We start from the raw sequence: 24,726 nt of genomic DNA on the forward strand, positions 1-24,726 counted from the left end.
TTGAGGAATAAAATAGCCATGGAATGTTTTTGGTCTTCCTTACTGTAAGAGTTGGGAGCATTTGAGGGTGATGATGAAGGTTCCTGGCCAGAAGTGCGGGGGCGCAACAAATTTTTGGAACATAACATACGAAACATCTTTCTCTTATGCCTTCAACACTGTGTTGTTTCTTTAAACACAGAGGAAATAGTTGGAGTTGGCAGCTGCTTTCAGGCAGCTCTTGCACATGGTTACACCAAGCAATCAATTGCTCAGTGCCCTTTTGAGTTGTGGTCCTCATAGGACTACTGTGTTTAAAATGCCTAGACACTGAATGTTTTGTGGACGGAAGACTTCAGTTTCTAGAGCCATAAGCGTGACATCTTTCACCAGCACCAAGTTTGCTTAGAAAAGTAGGATCTAATACTGCAGAAATAAGTTCTTAAACAACCTTATTAATTTCAGGCCATGCAAAAGATGCTCTTAGTCTTGCTCAGCTGCAGGAACAGACATTGCAAATGGAGCAGCAGTCCAAAATTAAGGTATGTTGAGCCTCAGGATCAAATTCATGCCTACTGCAGCTCTGCTGACTTCATTGGATGGATTTTGGCCCTCATTGTCTAACGATCTGCCTTGGCTATTTTGATTTTTTCTTGCACAGAGGAGTTCACTTTTAGTACACTGCCTTTCCCTGCATTTTCATTACTTCATTTGATTTATAAAAAAGAGAGTCTGGAAATGCAGCATTGCAGCCGGACTAATTTCTGCTCTTTTACAGGGTTTATGTCTGTGCTAAGAACTTGTGATATTTTGTGGTTCGTATTGGTATTGTAGCTCCCAGAATATCCTTTGTCCACAACGGCAATACATTTGTTTCTTTTCCCAGTACCTAATTTATGGTGTCTGAGCCTCTAATATAGCACGGTAAGTGTACGTGGCACTTTGCAAAACACAAAATCAGCTATGATTCCTGGTCTTAAGAATTGCATTACCCCGCTGAGGAACCGAAACCTATTAGAAACCTATTTTGAAGAATATGATTATCATTTGTAGCCCTCTGGAGGCTTTTGTGTTAAGCTGACGTATGCTGGCCCATTTCTCATAGGAATACGAGGCAGCCATTGAACAGCTGAAGAACGAACAGATCCGGGTACAAGCAGATGAGAGAAGAAAGACACTAAGTGAAGAAACCAGACAGCATCAAGCGGTAAGGAAACTTGGGGAAACTAGCAGACATGATGGCTGGCTTGTTGTGCTGGCTGGAATGGGAAACACACCATGAGAGGCTTATTCAGTTACACCAGCTATTCTCCACCTGGGGGTTGCGGTCCCTAAGGGGAGGTCATGCCCAGTTGAATCTGCCTCATTCCCCAGCTCTGGTGTTCCGTTGACACTGGTTTGCATAGCTGCTTGTAACAGACCCTAAGACACCCTGAAGAATCCAGTAAATTGGACCAGTTCCTTGGCTCTGCCTTTGAATTGTCTTTAAGTGCTGCAGGGAATTGGTGTAAAACATTTTAGGATGCATCCTTGCTTGCAGGTATTAGTCATGATATGAAAAAAATTGAAAACTACTGGCTTACCCAGCATATCTGTTGGCTAGACAATGAAATGCATCCTAAATTACTTGGAGTGCAATCTCAGATTGCCTCTAATTTTCCCTGTTTCTCTTAAGTCTTCTGGAATCTAACCCTTTGGAAAGAGATCTCAGGAAATTACCATCTTAACCCAGAATTTGACAAACTATTTTTCTTTTTATGAGCTGGCTTTTGAGCAGCTTTTTGATGGGGTGTATCAGTGGGGTCTAACAGCTCTTGGGACAGTAATGCTAAAATTGGGGAAATGCAGTTCAGCTTTCATTCTTATTGCTGACAAACTGGTTTTTAAGGTTCAACATCCTTGCCATTTGTCACGAGCCCTAATTTTATATGTATCAACCCCTTCTGCCCTACATCTTCAGCCAGCAGAGCTTTTTTGGCACTGGTCTAGGACTGATTGTCTAACACATTGACAGTGTTCTATTTCAAATGCTGATCTCTTTTGCTTCTTATACTCAAGTCTTGTTTGCTGATTAGAGCAGGGTTTTTATTGCATTTCCTCTTTTCTTTTTGAAGAGGGCCCAATATCAGGACAAACTGGCAAGACAGCGCTATGAAGAGCAGCTGCGACAACAGGTAAGATGTTCCATCTTCTAAAACTGCTGAGAGCTTAGCCAATCTGTGTTAACTTCACTAGGAGCAATGATGCTAAATTATGCTCCACCCTCATAACCCAGTGACTGATGCTATGCACCACTGTGATGGGAGAGCTTAGATTTTTTTGCACAGCCTCAGGGTTACTACATTCCAAGCCTAGCAGGTCTGATGCAAAAGCAACTGACAGCAAATAGGACAAAGGTGCAAGAAGTAGCTGGGAGAACATGAGATTGTGGGTTTTGGGAGGAAGAACATATTTAATTCTTAAGTATTTTTTTTTTCCAGAGCATTTGTAATGTTTAGGTCTGCATGTGTATTAGGTTGATTGGCGATCTTAAAACAGCTAGTGTGTGTGAAAACTACAGTTTTCCATCTTCCTGTTTTGCCTTTTCTCCCAACCTAATTCATCTTCTGATGTGATCTCTTCTTCTTAGCAACTCCTTAATGAAGAGAACTTGAGGAAGCAGGAGGAATCTGTGCAGAAGCAGGAAGCAATGAGGCGAGGTAATGTCATATTTCAGTTTCGCCTTTTGGTTGGGGATTAAGTGGCTATTCAGAGCAACCTCTGAACTGTATTTGGAGTACTAGTACATACTGACTGGTAGGCTATTAGAGGGCTCATAATGCAGGATCTGCAAGCAGCAGCTAAATCACAGCTGGTTTTAGGGTTTGTCTGCACCGGGGGGCAAACTTTTTGGCTCAAGGGCCACATCTGGATATGGAAGTTGTATGGCAGGCCATGAATGCTCACAACTAGGGGTTGGGGTGTGGGCTCTGGAGTGGGGCCAGAAATGAGGAGTTCAAGGTGTGGGAGGTACTCCAGGCTGGGACCGAGGGGTTCGGAGGGCGGGAGGGGGAATCTGGGCAGGGGGTTGGCGCGCAGGAGGGGGGTCAGGAGTGCAGGCTCTGGGCGGCACTTACCTCAAGCAACTCGGAGAAGCAGCGCAATGTCTCCCCTCCGACTCCTACATGGAGGCATGGCCAGGCGGTTCTGTTTGCTGTTCTGTCTGCAGGCACTGCCCCTTCAGCTCCCATTGGCCATGTGCGGAGCCCCCTGGCTGCCCCTACGCATAGGAGCCAGAGCGGGGACATGCTGCTGCTTCCAGGAGCCATGCAGAGTGGGGCAAGCCCCAGACCCCGCCCCCTGGCTGGAGCTCGAGGGCCAGATGTGGCCCCCGCACTGTAGTTTGCCCACCCCTGGTCTACAAGAACATTTAGTTCACGGCAAGCCAGGATGTGAATCTAACTGTCCTTGTGGACCCTGCTGACACACATTAACAGTTCCCTCGTACACTTTGATCTACTCTGTTCCAAAGCAGAGTAGATCAAAGTGCATTATGGAACTGTTAGGGCATGTGGGCAGCGTCCACACAGACAGACAGTGCAGGGTAGATTTAAACCCCAGTTTACTGTGTATTCTTGTAGATCTCTTGGAGTTGCTGGTGCCTGTAGCTCATTTCTGGGAGAGGCTAAACTTCTATAGAGAGCCTTTGTTTAAATAAAAGTACTCGAGTGTGGCTTCCAGTGGCTGAACACTGCAATACACCAACCTTTCTTGGTCTAGTAATACTGTAGGTAATGCAGCACTCCTGCATTTCCTGCCCTCAGGATTTTATCAGGAACCATTAGAATCAATCGGGTGTTTGGCTAGGACTTCTCTAGAGCATTAACACTTGAAATCCAGTGTCGATTTTAAGTATCTTGTTAGCCTGTCTTGTTTGTGACCTGGCTTTTTCTGTAGGCACGTAGAAATTAGAAGTGGAAAAGATCTGTGAAGTCATCCAGTTCCTTCTGCTGCAGTCCAGCACAGTACTGTCCCCTCTAATGCATCCTCTAGTGTTTGTCTCTAATTTTAAGTATTTCAAATGCTGGGCCTTGTTGGGAGATTGTTCCATAGTTAGGCTTGGCGGGATTTGATTTAAATTGATAACTGTTGGCATATAAATTTCAGCTGGCACGCTGAAATCAACGAAAAAATATCAATTGGTGACAGTTGTTGGGAGTGCAGCCTCCCCCGGGCGCCTGCAGGGATTGGATGTCAGTGGCCCTGCAGCAGGTCAGAGATCCCTCTGCAGCACCACTGGCACTGGCTGTGTCCTCACTCCTATGACAGCAGCTGGGGACAGAGCCATTCAGCACCATGGTGGCCTCCCCCTGCGAGCAGGGCTTGTCGTCCTCAGAGTCCTGGCTGGGGTCTCCGCTCCACCCTTGCAGGACCACAGCCTTCCTGCACCTTGTGCCTGGGTGTCTTGGGCTTCTCTACTGTGCATGGAGCCTCTGCAGCCTCGCTGTCAGCGCTGCCCTAAAAAACCCTCAGCCCTACAACCCTTAATTTCCAGCAACTAGCAATAATTAAAAATTGATTATTAAAAATAAAAATGAATATAGAATTTTGGAATTGGAAAAAAATAAAAATGGAGTTCTACCAATCCTGTTCGTAGTCTAGTAGATTTCACTCCTGGGGGATGTTTTTCCTTTAACTCCGCCTACATTGACCTTTCACTTTCATCCCATTACTCCTAGTTGCACATCCTGGGCGTGTACATTCTTAGGTTTGTTACCATCTCCCCCTTGACCTTGCACAGCCAATCTCTACCAGTCTGTATTCAGTTTTCTTATTCTTTTCTCTGATGTCACACTCACCCTGATTATTTTTGTTGCTCTTCTCTGAACAAATGTATTCAGTGTATTCTCTTGGTAACGTGTTCCCAGAATGCAATAATAATTCTTGGTGCACTCCTGCCTAAATATTACAGAGATGACCATCTCCTTGTTCTTAGAGGGAAGATTCCTAGACTTAGCTTTCATGCTGTTGTATTGACTTGCTTCCTTTTGTGGGCAGGCTGGTGGTCACTGAAATCTGTTGTCAGGTCACACGCATCTGACATGTAGCAAAGCTGATAATATTTACCCCTCTCCCAAAAGCTGGGTTTTGGGATAAAGCCCAGAGTAAAATCCCACCCCCTTGTTTCTTTTAAAGCCACTGTGGAGCGGGAGATGGAGCTGCGGCACAAGAATGAGATGCTGCGTATTGAAGCGGAAGTGCGAGCCCGCGCAAAGGCTGAGCGTGAGAACGCAGATCTCATTCGGGAGCAGATCCGCCTGAAAGCTGCTGAGCATCGCCAGACGGTGTTAGATTCCCTCAAGTACGTGCAAACCAGCTGAGGGGAGTTGGTCACCTTGCTACTGCCTCACACCACCCCCATCAAATGGGCTGTATAAAAAACCTTGGAGTTTGGTTGGGTTTGTTTTTTTGGCACAAGTTTAAAGGGAAAGATTGTTATTGCTGGTGTTCCTTCATTTTCTGCCCCAAGGTAGTGTATTAAAAACTGCTGTTTCCCTATCTCTAGGTGTGATTAGGGTGGATAGTGTAGTGGAAGGGAGAACTATTGTCTAGTGGTTAGTCATGTTTTGGGTGCCAGGATACTTGCATTCTAGTCTGAGTTCTCTAACAGACCATGTGACCTTAACCTGATCATTTTTGGGGGAAATCCTCGCTCTGTGAAAATCTTTGGCAACCATCTCATTGGCTCCAGTGAAAGGAGGTTTCACCCTTAATCTCTGAGACAGTTTCCCCACCTACAAAACAAACGTAAAATTTACCTACCTCACAAGGGTATTGTCAGCTTTAATTCATTGACTGTTATGAAGTCCTTTAGGATTCTTGGCTGGAAGGTATCTAGAATGGCTAAGTAACCATGAAATTTTATTATCATTCAACTCTAATGAAGTGAGTAAAAAATAAACATATTAGCTTTGGTCCAGAAGCTCTTCTGGATTTAATCCCATATACACCAGACGATTATAAGTATATTTGCCCTGTATGTTTGGGTTCCTGGGTGAGCTCTGTTAGCTTTGACTGGTTCTGAAGAAAGTCATCAGGGAAACTGGAGTAATCTTGTAAGCTGCTTGCAATTCTGTCCTTCAAACTTAAAATCCTTCCCCCTTTCCTGCCTCTACTCCAAAGTCTCTGCTTACACTGCTGCTCTCTTTCCACAGGACAGCGGGTACATTGTTTGGAGAAGGATTTCGTGCCTTTGTAACAGACTGGGATAAAGTTACAGCCACGGTAAGCTGTGGACATATATCTTTTGGAAGATAGACAACAGTTATTTGCGAACCTGATTTTGTATTTTTTTTCTCCTTGTCCCTGGTAATGTTAAAAATTCTGGGTTAGAAACTAAGAGCTGACTATCCGAGATAGACACCATCAACTCAAAAGCATACTTAAGTCTGCCTCCAATTAACATGCAAGGTTATAATTATTACAAGAGTAGACAAAAATGAAAACTTCTCCCATTTACTTTGTGCATGTTACAGCATTTTATGTACTCTGTTTCACTGTTTCTCCTGTATTTAGTTTCCCCTGCCCGTTGGTTTTTTGTGGGTCTTTCATCCAGCAACAGCAGAGAGGATAAATTATTTTAAAAATGAGACTGTCTTTAAACCAAGAAGCTGACAAGAGTGTCACAAGGACAAGTAGAACGTCTGATATTACTAACTCACTTTCTGAAATTGACTAGATTACAGTGACTTTTTTGTTAGCTTTTTCATCAGTAGTAAACACTGACAGTTCCATCTTTCAGTAAATACACAACCCTCACTGGAATCACAGATCTCTACTTATTTTGCTCCTTTTATTTTGTTTGGCCGAACATTGCAATTCATTTAATAGTGTTGATTAAGAACTCCAGTGCATTCTTCCTGTTCGGTTCTCATATTTAGGAAAGAGAAGAGCCTGTCTTGGTGTCTTGTCGGTGGCACTGTAACAAAATTGGAAGTGACTCTTCGGGGTGGGATGGAAAGAGTATCATAAATGCATTAAGGTGTACTTGCAAAGAGGGGGAACAAGTTGAGCTTATGCCCTCTTTACTCTAGGCTGGACAACAAAGCTCCAAAAGGGGGTTTTGGAGTGAAGGGAGTTTCTGTTTGTTTTTTAATGTTCAAAATATAGGCCAGGTCTAGCCTGGAAAACTAAGATGACAGAGCGGGAAAACTGCCCTTTTCTGGCTGTCAATGACTTGAACAACAGGGCTTCCTCCTCTTCCCTTGGGACACTGTTCCTCTTTCAACCAGATCTGTGTTCAGATTCATTTTCTTCCCCTTAACTGAGGTTCATATAGCACTTTGGAGGGGTAATCAGCATATATATATAATATGCCAAGCATTGATCACTAGAGGCGCAGTGGGTCTTACCATTTGAGCTGCGGGTGAGCGTCGTGAGAAGCTTTCTGGGTAACTAAGCAGTTTATTAAGAAGGGTTTCCTTCCTGTGCATTGTACAGTATAAATACAAATTATGCCGTCAAACACCTGCTAACGGTTAAACTTTCTCTCTTCTCCTTATCTTGGTTCCACTATTTTTACCAACTTCCTCTTATGAAAAAATACGTAATTTTGCACTGCCCTCTAGGTTTGTTCTGCCTGCTTCTCACCTCTGCCTGTTGGTTTTATAAAGCCAGGTGCAGTGTGAAACTGAATAGTGGTCTAATTCAAAAACCTACTTGAGTCTTTGGATCAGGACCCACAGACCCAGTTGGGTATGTGTCTAACACTCACTGGAGCATACTATGGGAAGCCTTGGCTTTTACAATTGAGGATTTTTTGGCTTTTCCTCACAATGTATTTTTGATTCTGAAAAACAAACTCTTCTATTAAACCACACTGTATATCCAGCAAGACTCAGGTGAATTATAACGCAGTACAGGCACCAAAAGAAATCAGCAGGAACTCTGCTCCCTTAGACACTAGTGAGACCAGGGCTTCCACCTGTTTGCATTCTTGCACCTTATGTGTGCACTTGGTATCTAGCAATCCAGACTCTTGAGCAAGAGCTTGAGGATAGAATTTACACGGTGAAGTGTGCAACCAGGTTTTGGAGGCTTTCTGAACAGATTTGGATAATCAGCATTTCGTTGCTACAGCAACTTGATTGGATCTGAACATGTTGCTGTCATCTGCAACCGTTCGCTGGGGCAGAAGAAAGTTCTAATGTTAGGCTGTAAGCACCCGCTTTGATTTGCCAAAGGCGAATCAGAAAAACTTAATTTAGAGGGGGAAAAGCTTAACAAAAGAGACATTTGATTTTTATTTTCCCAGTCTAGTCTGCTGGCAGCACAGCGGCTATTGCACGTTACTTCAGTCCCTACAATACATAGGCCTAGTTATACATTTGTAACACTAGGTGGCATTACTGACAATGGTAGAGAACCACCTAAATGCAGTAATGTTTACTCATAAGTAGCTTTATGACAGCAGTGCTGTTGGCAGAACAATAGTGAAGTGTCACGGTTTCCATTGTAGTGTAGTCTAATTGCAGTGGCTTTATTAATTTGCTGTTGGGAGGAGAAAAGCTCTAGGTTTAAAATTGGTAATGAACTCTCAGCCAGGGGATGAACTTTTTTCTTTAAATCTTTGCCCTAGGATTGAACAGTTTCAGATGTTCTTTAATTTTAAAAATAAAAGCAACACTTGAGGCTTTTTTTGATCTAGCACTTGAGTCATGCTGGAAACGTAAGGACATGCGTGATACTCTGGTCATCTCAGCAGTTTTCTGTGTATTGGTGTATTTCCGTCTAACACTACATGGCACCGCAGACACCCTCTTTAGACCCTGGGCTGCAAATCTGCAGAGAAATGTTTAAGAAGCTGTATGTTTCTGCAGAGAAATTTTACCAAGCAGGTTGGGTTCATTCCTGCCTGGTTGTATGACACACATTGCTGCTGCTTATCTTGGAAAGTCATCTGCGATTTACACAATAGTTGAACTTTCAAGAGCAGTGCTGCTGTATGCAGTGCACCAGAAAGCAGGATTGAGCCCTTGATGTTGCATGCATGAAACCTACATTGTGCAGCTTATTGTGTAAGGAATCTGCATGCTAAAGTTCCCAAGGACACTGAGACTAAGTCCTCAGTGTATCTGCTCAAATGAATGACTAGGTGGAGGCGTTTTCCTATTAATATTACCCTTATGCCTGCCATGCAGAGGTAATTTACACACAAAATAAATCCCAAGTTAATGTTGCTTACTTTTTCTGGTGTGCCTAAATATTGCAGCATGCCTGATATACATAGTAGCTTCACTAAATGAGCTTGCAGTTTCTGCAGTTTCAAGAAAAACTGCTAGGAGCTGGTCTAAAGACACTTGAAATTGATGGAAAGATTCCTGTTTACTTCAGTGGGCTCAGTCCTGAAGCATTTAGCAGAGTTCCTTTGCCAAGTTTGTTGGCATTAGCATTAAAAGGACCCTTTCAGACTAACAGTCTTGTAAGATGCCGTTTGCTATGGTGACAATTAGTTTGTCAAAGCAGAAATAATTTTAGAAGCTGAATTAATCAGCAGCCATTGGTTCTGTTTACTCTTTGCATTTTACTCGGTTTGCACTGTAAGATGAGAGAGGTCAGTGTCTCTCTCTGACTCCTACACTAGCACCAAGTTGTCACGCTTGGGGTTACATCACCATCCGGGGGGGTGGTTAAATCCAGAAAAATAGTTTTTCACTGAAATCTTTAAAAATTGTGTGAACAGTTAATATTAAAGCACAATCACAAAACCCCTTTACTCTTAGGATTTTGGCTCTAACTTACCCAAACACTGCTTTAAGCCTGGTTTGTGCATTTAAATGCCTTGTGAATGCTGTGAAAAGCTCACATTGGACCCTTTTCCCTTACCCAGCATCTTGTCTAATGCATATTGCTTTGTATTAGCTAAGGTCTGTAAGATACCAGCATTTAGATGCTGTATCTGAGGTCCAGCTACTGAGGCCCTATTAGGTTTGGCTGAAAACTTGCTGTTGTATGTTTACCTGTGTTTTTTTCCTGTTTTCAAAATGTGATGCATATTTATAAGGAATACTGATGTATAAACTATACTAGTGTTCTGCTTTAGGCAGAGGTACAATTTTATGTTAACTCACCCGTTAGATAGGACAGCTGTCCATCAAACATTCTTGCTTACCCAGCCTGTCAGGCCTCCACTCTCCTCTACTTTGTCCTCTTTATCTAGCTAGCACAGGTAACAATAGCCGCATAGATGGGGCGGTATGGACAACCAGCGTACAACATAAGAACGGCCCTACTGGGTCAGACCAAAGATCTATCTAGCCCAGTATCCTGTCTTCCGCCAGTGGCCAGTGCCAGATGCCCCCGAGGGAATGAACAGAACAGGGAATTGTCAAGTGATCCATCCCCAGTCGCTCGTTCCCAGCTTCCCAAGTCAGCGGGGATCCTGGGTACATACTTGGCTTGCTGGCCCATGTTGAAGCCCATGCTGCCACATCTACACTGCTGTTGTTACCAGTGCTTGCTAGATGGGCATGCCTGCCCGTGCTACTGTCAGACCTTCACATGCAGTGTAGACATACCCTTCTTCTTTCCTATGGCAAGAGTGGAACAGTGAAAGCAATGGCATCTTGAGGTCTCTTATCCATCCCAGAGCAGAGGGGGTAGCCATGTGGCTAGCCACGACACCTCCAGGATGAGCATGGATTGGGCAGTCATCCGTGATGTGTCCAAAAGTTGGCACCATTCCACAGTCACAGTTGGGCGATTTCCTCGCTTTCCATCTATGGAGTAAGTATGCGCATCCTCCACGTCAGGTGTGGATACAGTTTAGAGTTGTCCATATGCTCTGCGGGGAGGAGAAGCCCGACACTTGCACAGTTGGGTTGTCAATTCGATTTTTGTTTGGTATCTCGGCCCAGGTTTCAGACCATCTTCTGCAAATATCCTTATCTTCCACAAGAAGGCCTGTGGTGTGAGACCAGAAGGGTGTACTTGATTTTAGTCAGTGTCAATGGGAGTGTTTTAGGTCAGTGGTTCTCAACCAGGGCCCCCTGAGGGTCTGCGAGCAGGCTTCAGGGGGGCCGCCAAGCAGGGCAAGCACTAGACTCACTGGGGCCTAGGGCAGAAGGCTGAAGCCCCGCCACATGGGGCTGAAGTCTAGGACCCTGAGCCCCACCACCCGGGGCTGAAGCCTGAGCAATGTAGCTTTGTGGCCTGGGGCCCCAGGCAGTTGCCCTGCTTGCTACCCCTTAACATTGGCCCTGGCTTTTATATACAGAAAACCAGTTATTGTGGCACAGGAGTTTTTATAGCATGTTGTGGGGAGGGGGGTGCTTAGAAAGAAAGGCTGAGACCCCCCTGTTTTAGGTCATGGTGGAGCGGCAGTGTGGTACTTGCCATGATCTCTATGTGCTCTCTAACTGGTAGACATACACTAATGGTCATTGAACTCTGGCTCTGTAGCACTGAGTTCCAGGGGCAAGGGCTCTACATTCCTTCCCCCTGCTCCAAAGTGCAAGTTTTCTGGGTTAGTGAATTCTTACTGTATCCAGTGGCCACATGGAGCGAGTCGAGTCACTGACCTAGTTCCATAATGAACTGAAAAGACATTGGTAACCCACTTTCCTGCCTAGCTACTCGCTAGCTCAGGAGCAGGTAGGATGCTGGATGAAGATACTGCCTCCCTTCTAGTTTCTAGTAGGCTCTGCCCTCTAGGGACTCTTAGGGACTCTGGGAATAACAGGAGATGCAGCACGAAAGCTGATTGTAATTTGCTATTTTCAGCTACAGCTTTTTAAGGCCGCTGCGAGATGTTCTACGTTCTCCCTCCGAGCTCTGATGTCCTGCTTCCCTTACACTCCTTATTCCCCCTGCTTGCTGTCAAGATCTTGTGTGTCTGCCACCATTCCTCTAGCTGAAGATGACTGGGTGGGGCTCTCATTGCGGCCACTCCTAAACTGTCCAGAGAGGTCGCTGGAGAGGACCCCATGTGCTCAGTCCCAAAGCCTGGAAGCAAGTCAAGGCTTAACCATCTCTGAAGATTTTCTTGTTTCCATTACAATAACAGAGACTGTAAGCTTCCCATCTTACTGCTGTGTACTGGTCTTGCTGTCACTTTAGTAAATGCAGTGTCAGGGCTGGGTCAGGAATCCCTGCTTTTTCTCCGATACAGTTAAGCAGAATGATGCTCAACCATTTTACTTTCTCCCTGGAAGTCCTGGTGGCAGCATACAGTAGTGTTAATAGCGCAGCTTTAGCACAAAGCCATTGGGTGATATGTATAGGGGACACCTTCCATTTATGTGGGAACTGGTGGAGGAGTCTGGAAGGACTCGAGCCCCCAGACTCTTCTGTTCAGAGCCCCTCTCAGCCCTCCGCCCGTCCCACTCCCCCAAACCCCTGTGTGGTCCTGTGTATGTTTATTGATGCTAAGGATTTTGCTCATGCTAAAGTTGACCTTGAAACAAAATCGGTGGAGTCACCTGTTGAAGAAATTCCTACTTAACATTTGTTACGACCTTTTGAATGAATTTTTACAGAAACTTTTTTGAGGCCATATTTTCCTTTCCATCACAGAGCCGCAAGCCTGTCAAGCGCTTGAAGCCCCGTTGCATTTGCTAGAATAAATTGTGGCTTAAAGCTGCACTGTGCCATTTACACAGCATGAATGCAGGGCAGCCTGTTCCTGTTGCCATGAAGTTTCCTCTTTAGAATGTTACAAACTGAGCAACACATCCCGATTTGTAATTTTGAGAAGATATTTTTAGTAGCCCAGCTTGTTAAAATGGACACCTTGCTTGAAAGCCATTTCCACCTCTGTTCCTCCCTCCGGTTTTATACATAGAGGCTCCTGCGTGGGCTGGTACAAAGGGGACATTGCACGGCCACCCCAGTGAAAGGGAGACCTGCTTTGAGTGAATCCCTTTGTAGAAAGTAGGCTGTACCTGGGGCATCTGGAACCTGCAGATCATTTTTAAACTTACTGTCTGGTGCTTTCAGCTCCACAAATTCCTGATCCAGATACCTCTGCTTTGTTACAGCCTTTGTACAAAATAACAAGCTCTTATGTTGTGAACTTGGAGTTTTAAGCTAAACTTTGTATTTCCTCTCAAGCACTCACACCTGTATTTTCTGCCACTTGGAAATTTATGGGAGCAGGATTTGGGGAGTCGGGGTGGGTTAGGTTAATTCTCTCTCCCATCTTCTATCTTGGTTTCCCTGACCTAACCCTATGTTCTCAGGCCTACTGGCTACCTGGCCCCTCCTTATGTGCAATCCCAATGTTTCTACTCAGCTGATTGATGCAGGGTATTGTCAGAGAGGATCTCTGTTCTGGAATTCACTTTCCCTGCAGGTCCAAGAGAGCAAGACGCTTGTTTCTGGGTTGTCACTTACTCAGGCCTTTGTGAAGCATTTGGATACCATGGTTACAGAGACATTACAAGAACCTGAATAGAATTGGAGGGGTTGGGTTAGTGAGTGGGAATGTGGGAGCCTGGACTAATGTTTTGAGTTTTTTGTGGGTTTCGTTTTTTTTATTTTATCTGTCCATCCCAAAGCTGTGGTGGTGCATATCTTATATTGCAGGTGTGTAATAGTGAAATTCAAGTCTGATATCTCTCTGGCAGGTCTTCTTTTAATTTTTGCAGCCTATAATAGTGACTTAACCCAGTTCTGTGATACACTAATATTAATTGCCATGTTTCAAAGCAGATGATCTGTGCCCGAGGTCCCATGTTATGGTCTAGGTATTGGTTGTGGGTGGAGTATCTTTACAGAGGGCTTGCTGAAAAAGGCAACAGGTTTTTTGCCTTCCCTTGTGGATTCCTTCCAACACCTCTATAAATTGAGATAAATTGAATGCTGAGGTCTTCCTGCTATTTTATGAATCTGACGTTATTTTGAGCCCTCCAGGCCTGTTACCGCACACTTAAAGTGAGTAAAATTAAATGGTGTTCATATTCTGTTTGCCCTTGAGCCCTTGGTTTGACCTTGTCGTTCTCTTTGAGAGAAGTAGTGTGTTTGCTGGCTCTAAAAGCAATTGCTGCATCCTGCTTTTTTTTCCTCTAGCTGGAGCTGCTTTGGTTTGAATCACCAGCATCTGGCTGTAAATTAAACGTTAAGCTAATTACTCTGTAAACTAATTGTGCTGTTGGGTTCTGGGGCATAGAGCTTAAGTTTCTTCTTTTCTGGTGTGTTTTGCAGAACTGCCCTTTTCCGCCTGCCTATTCTCCAAACACCTTCCTTTTCAAAGTTAAAGCAGTAACCTTTTAAGAACATTAGAATGGTCTGACCCAGTATGGCCAGTGTTCCATCTAGCCCAATATCTAGTCTTCCAGTAGCGGCCAGTGCCAGATGGTTCAGAGGGAATGAACAGAACAGGGCAATTTATTCAGTGATCCATACCCTGTCATCCAGTCCCAGCTTCTGGCAGTCAGAGGTTTAGGGACAACCAGAGCATAGAGTTGCATCCCTGACCGTTGTGGCTAATAGCCATTGATGAACCTATCCTCCATGAACTTATTTAATTCTTTTTTGAACCCAGTTATACTTCTGGCCTGCACAACATCCCCTGGTAATGAGTTCCATGGTTGACTGTGCGTTGTGTGAAGAAGTACTTCCTTATGTTTTAAACCTGCTGCCTGTTAATTTCAGTGGGTGACCCCTGGTTCGTGTGTTATGTGAAGGGGTAAATACCACTTCCTTATTCACTTTTTCTACACCATTCACAATTTTGTAGACCTCTGTCATATCCTCCCTTAGTCGTCTCTTTTCTAAGGTAAACAATCCCAGGCTTTGTAATCTCTTCTCATATGGAAGTTGCTCCATAGCCCTAAACCATTTTTGTTGCCCCTTTTCTGTAATTTTTCCAATTCTAACATCTTTTCAGAGATGGGGCAACCAGAACTGTGTGCAGTAGTCCAGGTATGGGTGTACCATGGATTTATATAATGGCATTATGATATTTTCTGTCTTATTTTCTATCCCTTTCCTAATAGTTCTTAACATTGTTAGCTTTTTGTCTGCCACTGTGTGTTGAGCAGAAGTTTTCAGAGAACTATCCATGATGAATCCAAAATCTTTGAGTGGTAACAGCTAATTTAGACCCCATTTTGTATGTATAGTTTTGATTGTTTTCCAGCATGCATTACTTAGCACTTATCAGCACTGAATTTCATCTGCCATTTTGTTGCCCTGTCACCCAGTTTTGGGAGGTCCTTTTTTAGCTCTTCGTCATCAGCATTGGACTTAACTGTCTTGAGTAATTTTGCATCATCTGCAAACTTTGCCGCATCACTGTTTACCCCTTTTCCAGATCATTTATGAATATGTTGAATAGCACTGGTCCAGTACATATCCTTTACGGACCCTGCTATTTACCTCTCTCCATTGTGAAAACTGACAGTTTGTTCTTACCCTTTGTTTCCTATCTTTTAACCAGTTGCTGATCCATGAGAGGACATTCCCTCTTATCCCATGACTGCTTACTCTGCATAAGAGCCTTTGGGGAGGGATGTTGTCAGTCTTTATTAAAGTCTAAGTACACTGTATCCACTGGATCACCCTTGTCCACATCTTTTTTGACATCCTCAAGAATTCTGACAGATAGTTAATGCATTATTTCCCTCTACAAAAGTCATGTTGACTCTTCCCCAACATATTGTGTTCAACTATGTGTCTGATAATTCTCTTCTTAACTATAGTTTTAACCAGTTTGCTTGGTACTGAAGTTAGGCTAACTGGCTTGTAATTGCCAGGATTGCCTCTGGAGCCTTTTTTAAAATTCAGTGTTACATTAACTATCTGCCAACCATCTGGTACAGAGTCTGATTTAAGCGATAGGTTATGTATTTCAGTTAATAGTTCTGCAATTTCATTCTCAGTTCCTTCAGAAGTCTTGGGTGGACACCATCTGGTCCTGGTGACTTATTGCTGTTCATTTTAGCCCAAATCCTCCTGTGTTAATACCTCAATCTGGAACAGTTCCTCAGATTTGTCACCTAAAGAGAATGGATCAGTTGTGGGTATCTTCCCTCATCCTCTGCAGTGAAGACTGATGCAAAGAATTCATTTAGCTTTTCTGCAGCAGCCTTAGAATCATAGACTATCAGGGCTGGAAGGGACCTCAGGAGGTCATCTAGTCCCACCCCCTCCTCAAAGCAGGACCAATCCCCAATTTTTGCTCCAGATCCCTAAATGGCCCCCTCAAGGAATGAACTCGCAACCCTGGGTTTAGCAGGCCAATGCTCAAACCACTGAGCTCTCCCTCCCGCCTTGTTTTCCTCGAGTGCTTCTTCAGCACCTCAATCCTCCCGTGGCCCATTTGGCAGGCTTTCTGCTTCTGATGCATTTTTAAAAAAAAATTGCTGTTAGTTTGTGTGCCTTTTGCCTTAAGGTGAGCTGTTCCTAAAATACACAATGTGATGGTGATTAATGTTCTGCTTGCATAGTCTCTTCCACTCCAAAGTACTTCACGGATTGTATGCCTAGCAGGTGGCAACCCCTAGTTCACAGCATACTATCTCACTGTGGAAGGGGAAGGGAATTCTGGCCAGGGACAATGAGCCAAACCCCAGCTCTTACAAAAAGGGCCATGGGACCGTTACTGTCTGTCCAGGCGTGTACACGCTCTCCCGTGGCACTCACTTTACCTACCTCAACAGGATGAAGTGCAGTCAGCCCTCAAGGTCTCTTTTAACCAGCAATGCTCTGTAGTAGTTTAGAAGGAAAAAGGCAGATCCAACATGCAACCCCACAGTGTTGTCTACTGCATAGATCAGGAAACTCTGAGATCTGGTTTCTATTTCTGACTGGGCCACTGACTCCATATTAAGGTTTATCTCCATGAAAGAGGGACAGTAGCCATCTTTGCAGAGGGCTTTGAGGCCTGAAACGTGATCGGAGTGTCTCATCATAATAATCTGGTGGCGAGTTCTTTAACGTTAACTCTTAAATTGGCGACCTTTAGATACTTTGGAACGATTCCTGTTCAAGGCGCAGCATTGGCAGCCCAAAGACTCAGTGTGCAATGTGGCAGAATTTCCATTTGCTGTAATTAACAGTGAATATGATTTTCCGGGGAGAAGATCCTGCACGTGTCTTGGCAGATGGAACTTGGGGGCAGAGCAACTGTTGGGGCTTACGTGGCAAGGGAATGCCAAACAACGTGGCCTAAATAAAGGGTTTTGGAAGCCATCAAGTGCTTTCCATCTCTAGAAACAAGGAGACATGCCCATACACATTGAAGATGTGTTTGAAGTCTTGCTGTTCTAATCCATCCCCCTTTGAAGCATTATTCTTAGCAGTGTACCAGAATGTCCTTCATGTTGTCTGAAAGACAGCGTGCCTCACTCTGTCTGACAGGCAGCTAGTGCAAAGTAGCTGCCTGCAGGGTTGCTTGGTTTAGTACAAGTTAACCTCAGGATTGTTGAACTGGACACCAGCTGTAACCTGAGGGGAAGTCTCTGGGCTTTCTGCTTCACTTATTGATGGGGATATTTTGTGTCCTGTGCTTTCTGAGAGCTGTAGTTTTTAACAGGGTGATTATAATTTACAAAGTGGCTTCAGTTTTGAAGCTAGTCTTGGGTTTTGAGTGGCTGTTTTCTGTCTGCTGTGCATGATCCGGTCTGTTCATCCCCCACCTCCAGCCAGGCTTGGTCTCTGCAAATCCCTGTTTACAGCTGGAGGCTGAGCCTTTGCTGCCATCATATCAGTTCCCTCCTCATCTTCCACTCACTAGCTCCTTTTTAAAATGCAGATCACAGCCCACCTCTGGTGCAGTTCCCCATACTGACACTTATGAGTCCCTGCACCACCTGTATCTTCAGCCCCATCTACTCATGTCTAGTTGTAACACGTCTGTGTTTTGATGCTGTGCTCTCTGAAACGGTTGTATCCCTGATGCATTGTGATGACACGTTCTCCAATTCCATGCACTGCTTCAGCTGATCACGTTTGCAGATTCCATGACCTTTTCAGGGAAGGTGGGAGTGGATGTATTTGAACTGTTACCATGCAAAAATTCCCCCTCCTGTTTTCATGCTTGCTTCTACCAAGCCTGTTCTTTTAAATCAGATGCTTAATATTAAATATGGGAGTAGCCTGCAGAAGCAGAATTTTAACTTTCTCCACATTCATGACCATGGACAGTTATTCCCTATACCACCCCCACCTTCTGGCTGTAGGTGCTGTAATGGCCCCATTCCAGTAAGGGTCTGTGTAGGTTGAATGTAGAACTACATTCTATTCGGTCTCAACCTCACCTCAGCCTTTTTTATTGCAACCAAACTACCACTGAAGTCAACGAGTGGGTCTCCCAGCAAGAATAGGCAGCCAATTTGAATCGGGCCCTAAGCAGACTGGGCTGCTGAGGCTCAAATGAATCTGGTGCAGAGAAAATTGCGATTTCAGTTATATTAGGGCTGTCAGAGGAGCCTGCCTGATGAACCACAGCTGTAAACTTTCTTCCACTGACTTTGAAATGGTCTCTTGACAGATTCCTATGCGTTGAGCTGAGATCCCTGAGCTTTTCAGTGTAGAAGAGAGAGCACACCCCATATTTGCAGACAGTATGTGTCTCCTGCCTAGAACTAAGGGGAGTATTCTTGATCTGACTGTTGCAGAGAGAATGAGGGTAGCCTTCAGATGCTGGTTAAACAGAGCTCAGAGGCACTGTACTGGAGCCTGAATCAGAGATTCTCTGGATGTAATGCTTCTGCTGAAACACTCTCAGACCAGCCATCCCCGTTTCCCTGTACTCCTGAGAAACGCCCTGATAAGACTATAATGGGCAGAAGCCCCTGAGCCACGAGAGAGAAAATGCTGCTGTGAATACCCCTAGCAGGTCTAATGTTCATCTTGGACACATTTCCCCAGAATTCTTAGATGCCAAAAATAAATGGAGTGTAGCAGGGCTCCCTATATTCTTCATTTAAAGTCTTTGATATGGAAAAGTGAACAGACACTTGAAGTCTGCTCGGAATAATGTTTAGAGCTTCCTGTCCTTTTTGAAATAAGAGCAGTGTTTGAGTTGTAGGTAAACAACCCTGTAATACCAAGACCTTCCAATGTCAGTTAATCACAATGGAAATTGTCTGGATTATCTGAAACGGCTGTCCTAGGTAATTTGATTCCCTCCACACACACACTATTGCATTTGGATAATGAAGGTGGTACTGTATTGGGTTTTCAGCCCTCTTCATGTATGCAGTAGCCCTTCCAAAAAATGTTTCAGTATTCTGTACAGAATGCTATGCTAATACTGCTTCAGTTGGCATGGTTTTACTGTAGTGTGTTTATAATGGATTGTGTTTATAAGGGTCATTAGACTGAACAGCTCTAGTGGCAAGCGTAATCGCAGCTCACTGATATGCAGCACTGCATGGTAATGTGGATGTAGGTCCGTGCTTCTGAACGGTAATAGCAGTAGCTGAGTGCGTCTTGCAGTTTAGTATTGGGAGCTGTACTATGTTAAGTGTGATAGGACTGGAGTGAAAATCTAAAGGGTGGTCACTGAATGAATCCATGTAATCAGGTAACTGCAGTGCTTATGTTTTGGGCTTAAAAAATTCTCTGGTCATTGGGCCAAAATGAGAACAGGGCAAGATGAGGTTCCCCCTCTCCCCTGCCTCGGTGGCACTCGCTTTGTCTACTTCAGCAGCCTCCAAACAAAATTGTATGGTTCTCTCCAAAGGGATGCTGCACACAACACACCTGTCCACGTCAGGACATTGTTTTTACCGTCTCTCTGATTAACTCTGTCCCTTTGTTTTTATAACACCTCTGTATTAGCCTTTCTGTTCAGAGGCCATTAATAGTCTGATTAGTAACAGCGATACCAAAAGGGCTCTGAGCCACCATTGATTGTAAACCCTCAAGTTGCTCTTTACTTACATGGCATTTACAATCCAGTTAGTGTAAAAGTTCTAGCTGGTGTGAGCTAGGGACTTTAGCACCTCCCAGATTTATATGTTCTATAGAGATGAGGAGTCTGGTCCTGTTGGCAAGGAAGCTTTAAACAGAGCAGCCCTAAGAAGGGCATGCAGCTAATATGTAACTTTCTAGCTCCTTGCCTTTTTTCTTTGCACCCTTTTTTCCTGAATTGTTGGTATCTCCCATCATATTTTGTGCTATCTCTGACCGCATTTTGACAGGTGAATTGCTTGTGTAGATTCATCTGAAAACAAATGCCCTTAGCCGTCAGTAGCAAGCAGAATTCAGACCTTTGTATTAGCATCTTCATCTCAACAAGTAGTTTCTCGGCTGCATGAGGAGCCGCCAGTACAGCACACGGTTAAATTCTTGTACAGAGGAGACTTAAAAATAACTCACTCCGTGGTATAGTAATGCTATAGAGTGCTGGGACGCAAAGCTTTCCCTAAGGGAAATACTCGTTTGACCAGGTTTGGTTTGAAAAAGTTCATCTCTGAAATTATAGGAGTGCAGAAGAATTATTAGTCTTGTGGTTGTATGATGGTGGATATTTCTGCCTTCCCAAAATTCCTGTGCAGTTTTGGTTGGATACACTATTCACCTCCTACACTTTTGTTTCATGTTACTGTGCTCTGATATATGGTTCCACCCCAAGGTAGCTGCATTTCAGTGGTGGGTGAAGTGATTTGTGTATGTGGGTCAAGATTTTCAAAAGTGGCTTTGATTTTTGGGTGCCTAACTTGAAGCATTTTAAAGGGGCCAGATTTTCAGACTGTATGATCAGCATTTCCTGAAAGTTAGGTCATCTTAACAGGTTTCAGAGTAACAGCCGTGTTAGTCTGTATTCGCAAAAAGAAAAGGAGTACTTGTGGCACCTTAGAGACTAACCAATTTATTAGAGCATAAGCTTTCGTGAGCTACAGCTCACTTCATCAGATGCATATCGTGGAAACTGCAGCAGACTTTATATATACACAGAGAATATGAACCAATACCTCCTCCCACCCCACTGTCCTGCTGGTAATAGCTTATCTAAAGTGATCATCAGGTGGGCCATTTCCAGCACAAATCCAGGTTTTCTCACCCTCCACCCCCCCACACAAATTCACTCTCCTACTGGTGATAGCCCATCCAAAGTGACAACTCTTTACACAATGTGCATGACAATCAAGTTGGGCTATTTCCTGCACAAATCCAGGTTTTCTCACATCCCCCCCACCCCCATACACACACAAACTCACTCTCCTGCTGGTAATAGCTCATCCAAACTGACCACTCTTCAAGTTTAAATCCAAGTTAAACCAGAACATCTTGGGGGGGGGGGTAGGAAAAAACAAGAGGAAACAGGCTACCTTGCATAATGACTTAGCCACTCCAAGTCTCTATTTAAGCCTAAATTAATAGTATCCAATTTGCAAATGAATTCCAATTCAGCAGTTTCTCGCTGGAGTCTGGATTTGAAGTTTTTTTGTTTTAAGATAGCGACCTTCATGTCTGTGATTGCGTGACCAGAGAGATTGAAGTGTTCTCTGACTGGTTTATGAATGTTATAATTCTTGACATCTGATTTGTGTCCATTTATTCTTTTACGTAGAGACTGTCCAGTTTGACCAATGTAAATGGCAGAGGGGCATTGCTGGCACATGATGGCATATATCACATTGGTGGATGTGCAGGTGAACGAGCCTCTGATAGTGTGGCTGATGTTATTAGGCCCTGTGATGGTGTCCCCTGAATAGATATGTGGGCACAATTGGCAACGGGCTTTGTTGCAAGGATAAGTTCCTGGGTTAGTGGTTCTGTTGTGTGGTATGTGGTTGTTGGTGAATATTTGCTTCAGGTTGTGGGGCTGTCTGTAGGCAAGGACTGGCCTGTCTCCCAAGATTTGTGAGAGTGTTGGGTCATCCTTTAGGATAGGTTGTAGATCCTTAATAATGCGTTGGAGGGGTTTTAGTTGGGGGCTGAAGGTGATGGCTAGTGGCGTTCTGTTATTTTCTTTGTTAGGCCTGTCCTGTAGTAGGTAACTTCTGGGAACTCTTCTGGCTCTATCAATCTGTTTCTTTACTTCTGCAGGTGGGTATTGTAGTTGTAACAAAGCTTGACAGAGATCTTGTCGGTGTTTGTCTCTGTCTGAGGGGTTGGAGCAAATGCGGTTGTATCGCAGAGCTTGGCTGTAGACGATGGATCGTGTGGTGTGGTCAGGGTGAAAGCTGGAGGCATGCAGGTAGGAATAGCGGTCAGTAGGTTTCCGGTATAGGGTGGTGTTTATGTGACCATTGTTTATTAGCACTGTAGTGTCCAGGAAGTGGATCTCTTGTGTGGACTGGACCAGGCTGAGGTTGGTGGTGGGATGGAAATTGTTGAAATCATGGTGGAATTCCTCAAGGGCTTCTTTTCCATGGGTCCAGATGATGAAGATGTCATCAATATAGCGCAAGTAGAGTAGGGGCTTTAGGGGACGAGAGCTGAGGAAGTGTTGTTCTAAATCAGCCATAAAAATGTTGGCATACTGTGGGGCCATGCGGGTACCCATAGCAGTGCCGCTGATCTGAAGGTATACATTGTCCCCAAATGTGAAGTAGTTATGGGTAAGGACAAAGTCACAAAGTTCAGCCACCAGGTTAGCCGTGACATTATCGGGGATAGTGTTCTTGACGGCTTGTAGTCCATCTTTGTGTGGAATGTTGGTGTAGAGGGCTTCTACATCCATAGTGGCCAGGATGGTGTTATCAGGAAGATCACCGATGGATTGAAGTTTCCTCAGGAAGTCAGTGGTGTCTCGAAGGTAGCTGGGAGTGCTGGTAGCGTAGGGCCTGAGGAGGGAGTCTACATAGCCAGACAATCCTGCTGTCAGGGTGCCAATGCCTGAGATGATGGGGCGCCCAGGATTTCCAGGTTTATGGATCTTGGGTAGTAGATATAATATCCCAGGTCGGGGTTCCAGGGGTGTGTCTGTGCGGATTTGATCTTGTGCTTTTTCAGGAAGTTTCTTGAGCAAATGCTGTAGTTGCTTTTGGTAACTCTCAGTGGGATCAGAGGGTAATGGCTTGTAGAAACTCGTGTTGGAGAGCTGCTGAGCAGCCTCTTGTTCATATTCCGACCTATTCATGATGACAACAGCACCCGACACTCAGAACCGTAGTTTGTTAAAACAACTAAGGATTCTATTGGCTGGAAGATCGTTGTTCCCTCATGCAGTAATGCTCCAAGAACACCATGGGGCTGTGACTCTTTTCCCAGGTTGGTCCGTAAGTGAGTAATTTAAGGAGACTTTAAAATCTAGAAATAGGACTAGCTTTCTGCAGCACAACCCTGACCGCCTTCCTCTCCCCCTTTGTGCCCCATTGGTACCTGTGGTGTTTGGAATTTGGCGTTTTTCCTGTTCAAAGCATTTTGCTGCACAGTGACTAGTGGGGTTTTCTCTGCCCTCAATTCATGTAGTAATTATTGGTTTTAAGAGTTCAACTGGACACTAAAATGGCTGTTGAAGGAAGTTTTATTTACAGGCTGCTTGTCAAAGCAGCTGCTGATGGTGTTTAAACAGGCTATGGGCAGCTCACCTTATTGAGTGAAGCTTTCTTCGTGGCAGCTTTCCTGGTGGAGGCAGTTCAGTCTAATTAAAGCTTGTTTCATTTAGAGCAAATAAAGCCAAGTAGAGGGATTGGTTTGCAGAGATGGGGAGGGTGAAGCAGGCACCACTTCTCCATCCTGTTTGCCCCCTCATGCCTCCCTGGACTGTTGCCAAAGGGGATTGGAATTAAAGGTAAAATGCAGAGCCTTCGCTGTTCGATCACTAAGGGCTGCCTGGCTTTGGCACAGTAGTTTACAGGTGGTTGTGAAGACTTGAGGTTAGAGATTTGTATAGCAAACTCAGAACAGGCCAATAATCAGCTGTTGACCCTGGCAGCTTGAATGCAGAAGCAGAGGACCTCTGCATCTAAGGATAAAGAAAATGCTCCAACCCCCACCCTTTGAAAGGAAGGGAATGGAAGAAGGGGAAGAATTTTTGTGACCATCCCAAAATTATTTTACAGGGGCCATGAGGGAGAGGTGCACGAGCTAACCCAGCAACCATAGTCTGCAGCTGTACCTTCACTTAGTTCAGCATGCAACGGTTCAGAATTGTGGCTGTGGTAAAGAGACATTAAATTTGGGAGTTCCATGCTTACCTGCTTCTGGTATGATTTCAAGCCATATCCTCTCCCTTCACTGGCAGGTTTTCTCCTGGCAACCGCTCTGGGTAATCCTGCTCACATGAGGAACAGCATGGTGTTGGCTCATGCATAACTGAGGGGCTGCTAAATAGCAGAGGAGGTTAGGGGCACTTGGGCTTTTCGCCTTTGTTTCCTTAAATTGGATTTTTCTTAACTTGAAAACTGGGAGCCTTATCTCTAACATGCCTTTCGGAAAGCTCAATCTGAGCTTCTGGGAACTGTCCTCTTAGACTAGACAGCTCTTCAATTGCCACCAAAGTAGTACTAATCAAAGACCAACAGCAGAGTCTAGTGTGCCGATGGGATACTTCAGATTGTTTGTCCAACAGTATTTTAACTAAAGTACTGAAATATTAAAGCACCTTCCTTTCCTGAGCGTTCTGTTAGGAATAGCACAAGTCAAGGATTTTTTTCTAGCTGACCAAGCTGCCCTCATGCCATTAGCAAACATTCACTCATCTTTAACCTTGTTTTGTTTCCTTTAACCAAATTTTCCACCATCGGTATGAAGCACTCTGTGAAAGAGCCAACCTTTGAAGCTGGGCTCAACTGCCACTTTGGTCAAGGGAAGTTACTGCCAGTTGGAGCCTCATTCATTCTTGGATTTACTCTTGATTTCACAGCT

At 44.5% G+C, this 24,726-nt stretch overlaps 1 protein-coding gene across 2 annotated transcripts in view; it reads left to right on the plus strand.

Moving 5' to 3' along the window:
* LOC140899995 (ATPase family AAA domain-containing protein 3) overlaps window positions 1-24,726 on the plus strand; it is a 70,732-nt gene that overhangs the window by 1,139 nt on the left and 44,867 nt on the right. For both annotated transcript variants that reach the window (XM_073316409.2, XM_073316410.1), the window contains exons 2-7: window positions 445-521; window positions 1,085-1,186; window positions 2,094-2,153; window positions 2,609-2,678; window positions 5,155-5,320; window positions 6,174-6,243. In XM_073316409.2, coding sequence (XP_073172510.1) covers window positions 445-521; window positions 1,085-1,186; window positions 2,094-2,153; window positions 2,609-2,678; window positions 5,155-5,320; window positions 6,174-6,243 — 545 coding nt within the window. The remainder of the gene's footprint in view (window positions 1-444; window positions 522-1,084; window positions 1,187-2,093; window positions 2,154-2,608; window positions 2,679-5,154; window positions 5,321-6,173; window positions 6,244-24,726) is intronic.

The sequence above is a fragment of the Lepidochelys kempii genome, chromosome 18 (genome assembly GCF_965140285.1).
Source record: "Lepidochelys kempii isolate rLepKem1 chromosome 18, rLepKem1.hap1, whole genome shotgun sequence".
NCBI classification, from domain to species: domain Eukaryota; kingdom Metazoa; phylum Chordata; order Testudines; family Cheloniidae; genus Lepidochelys; species Lepidochelys kempii.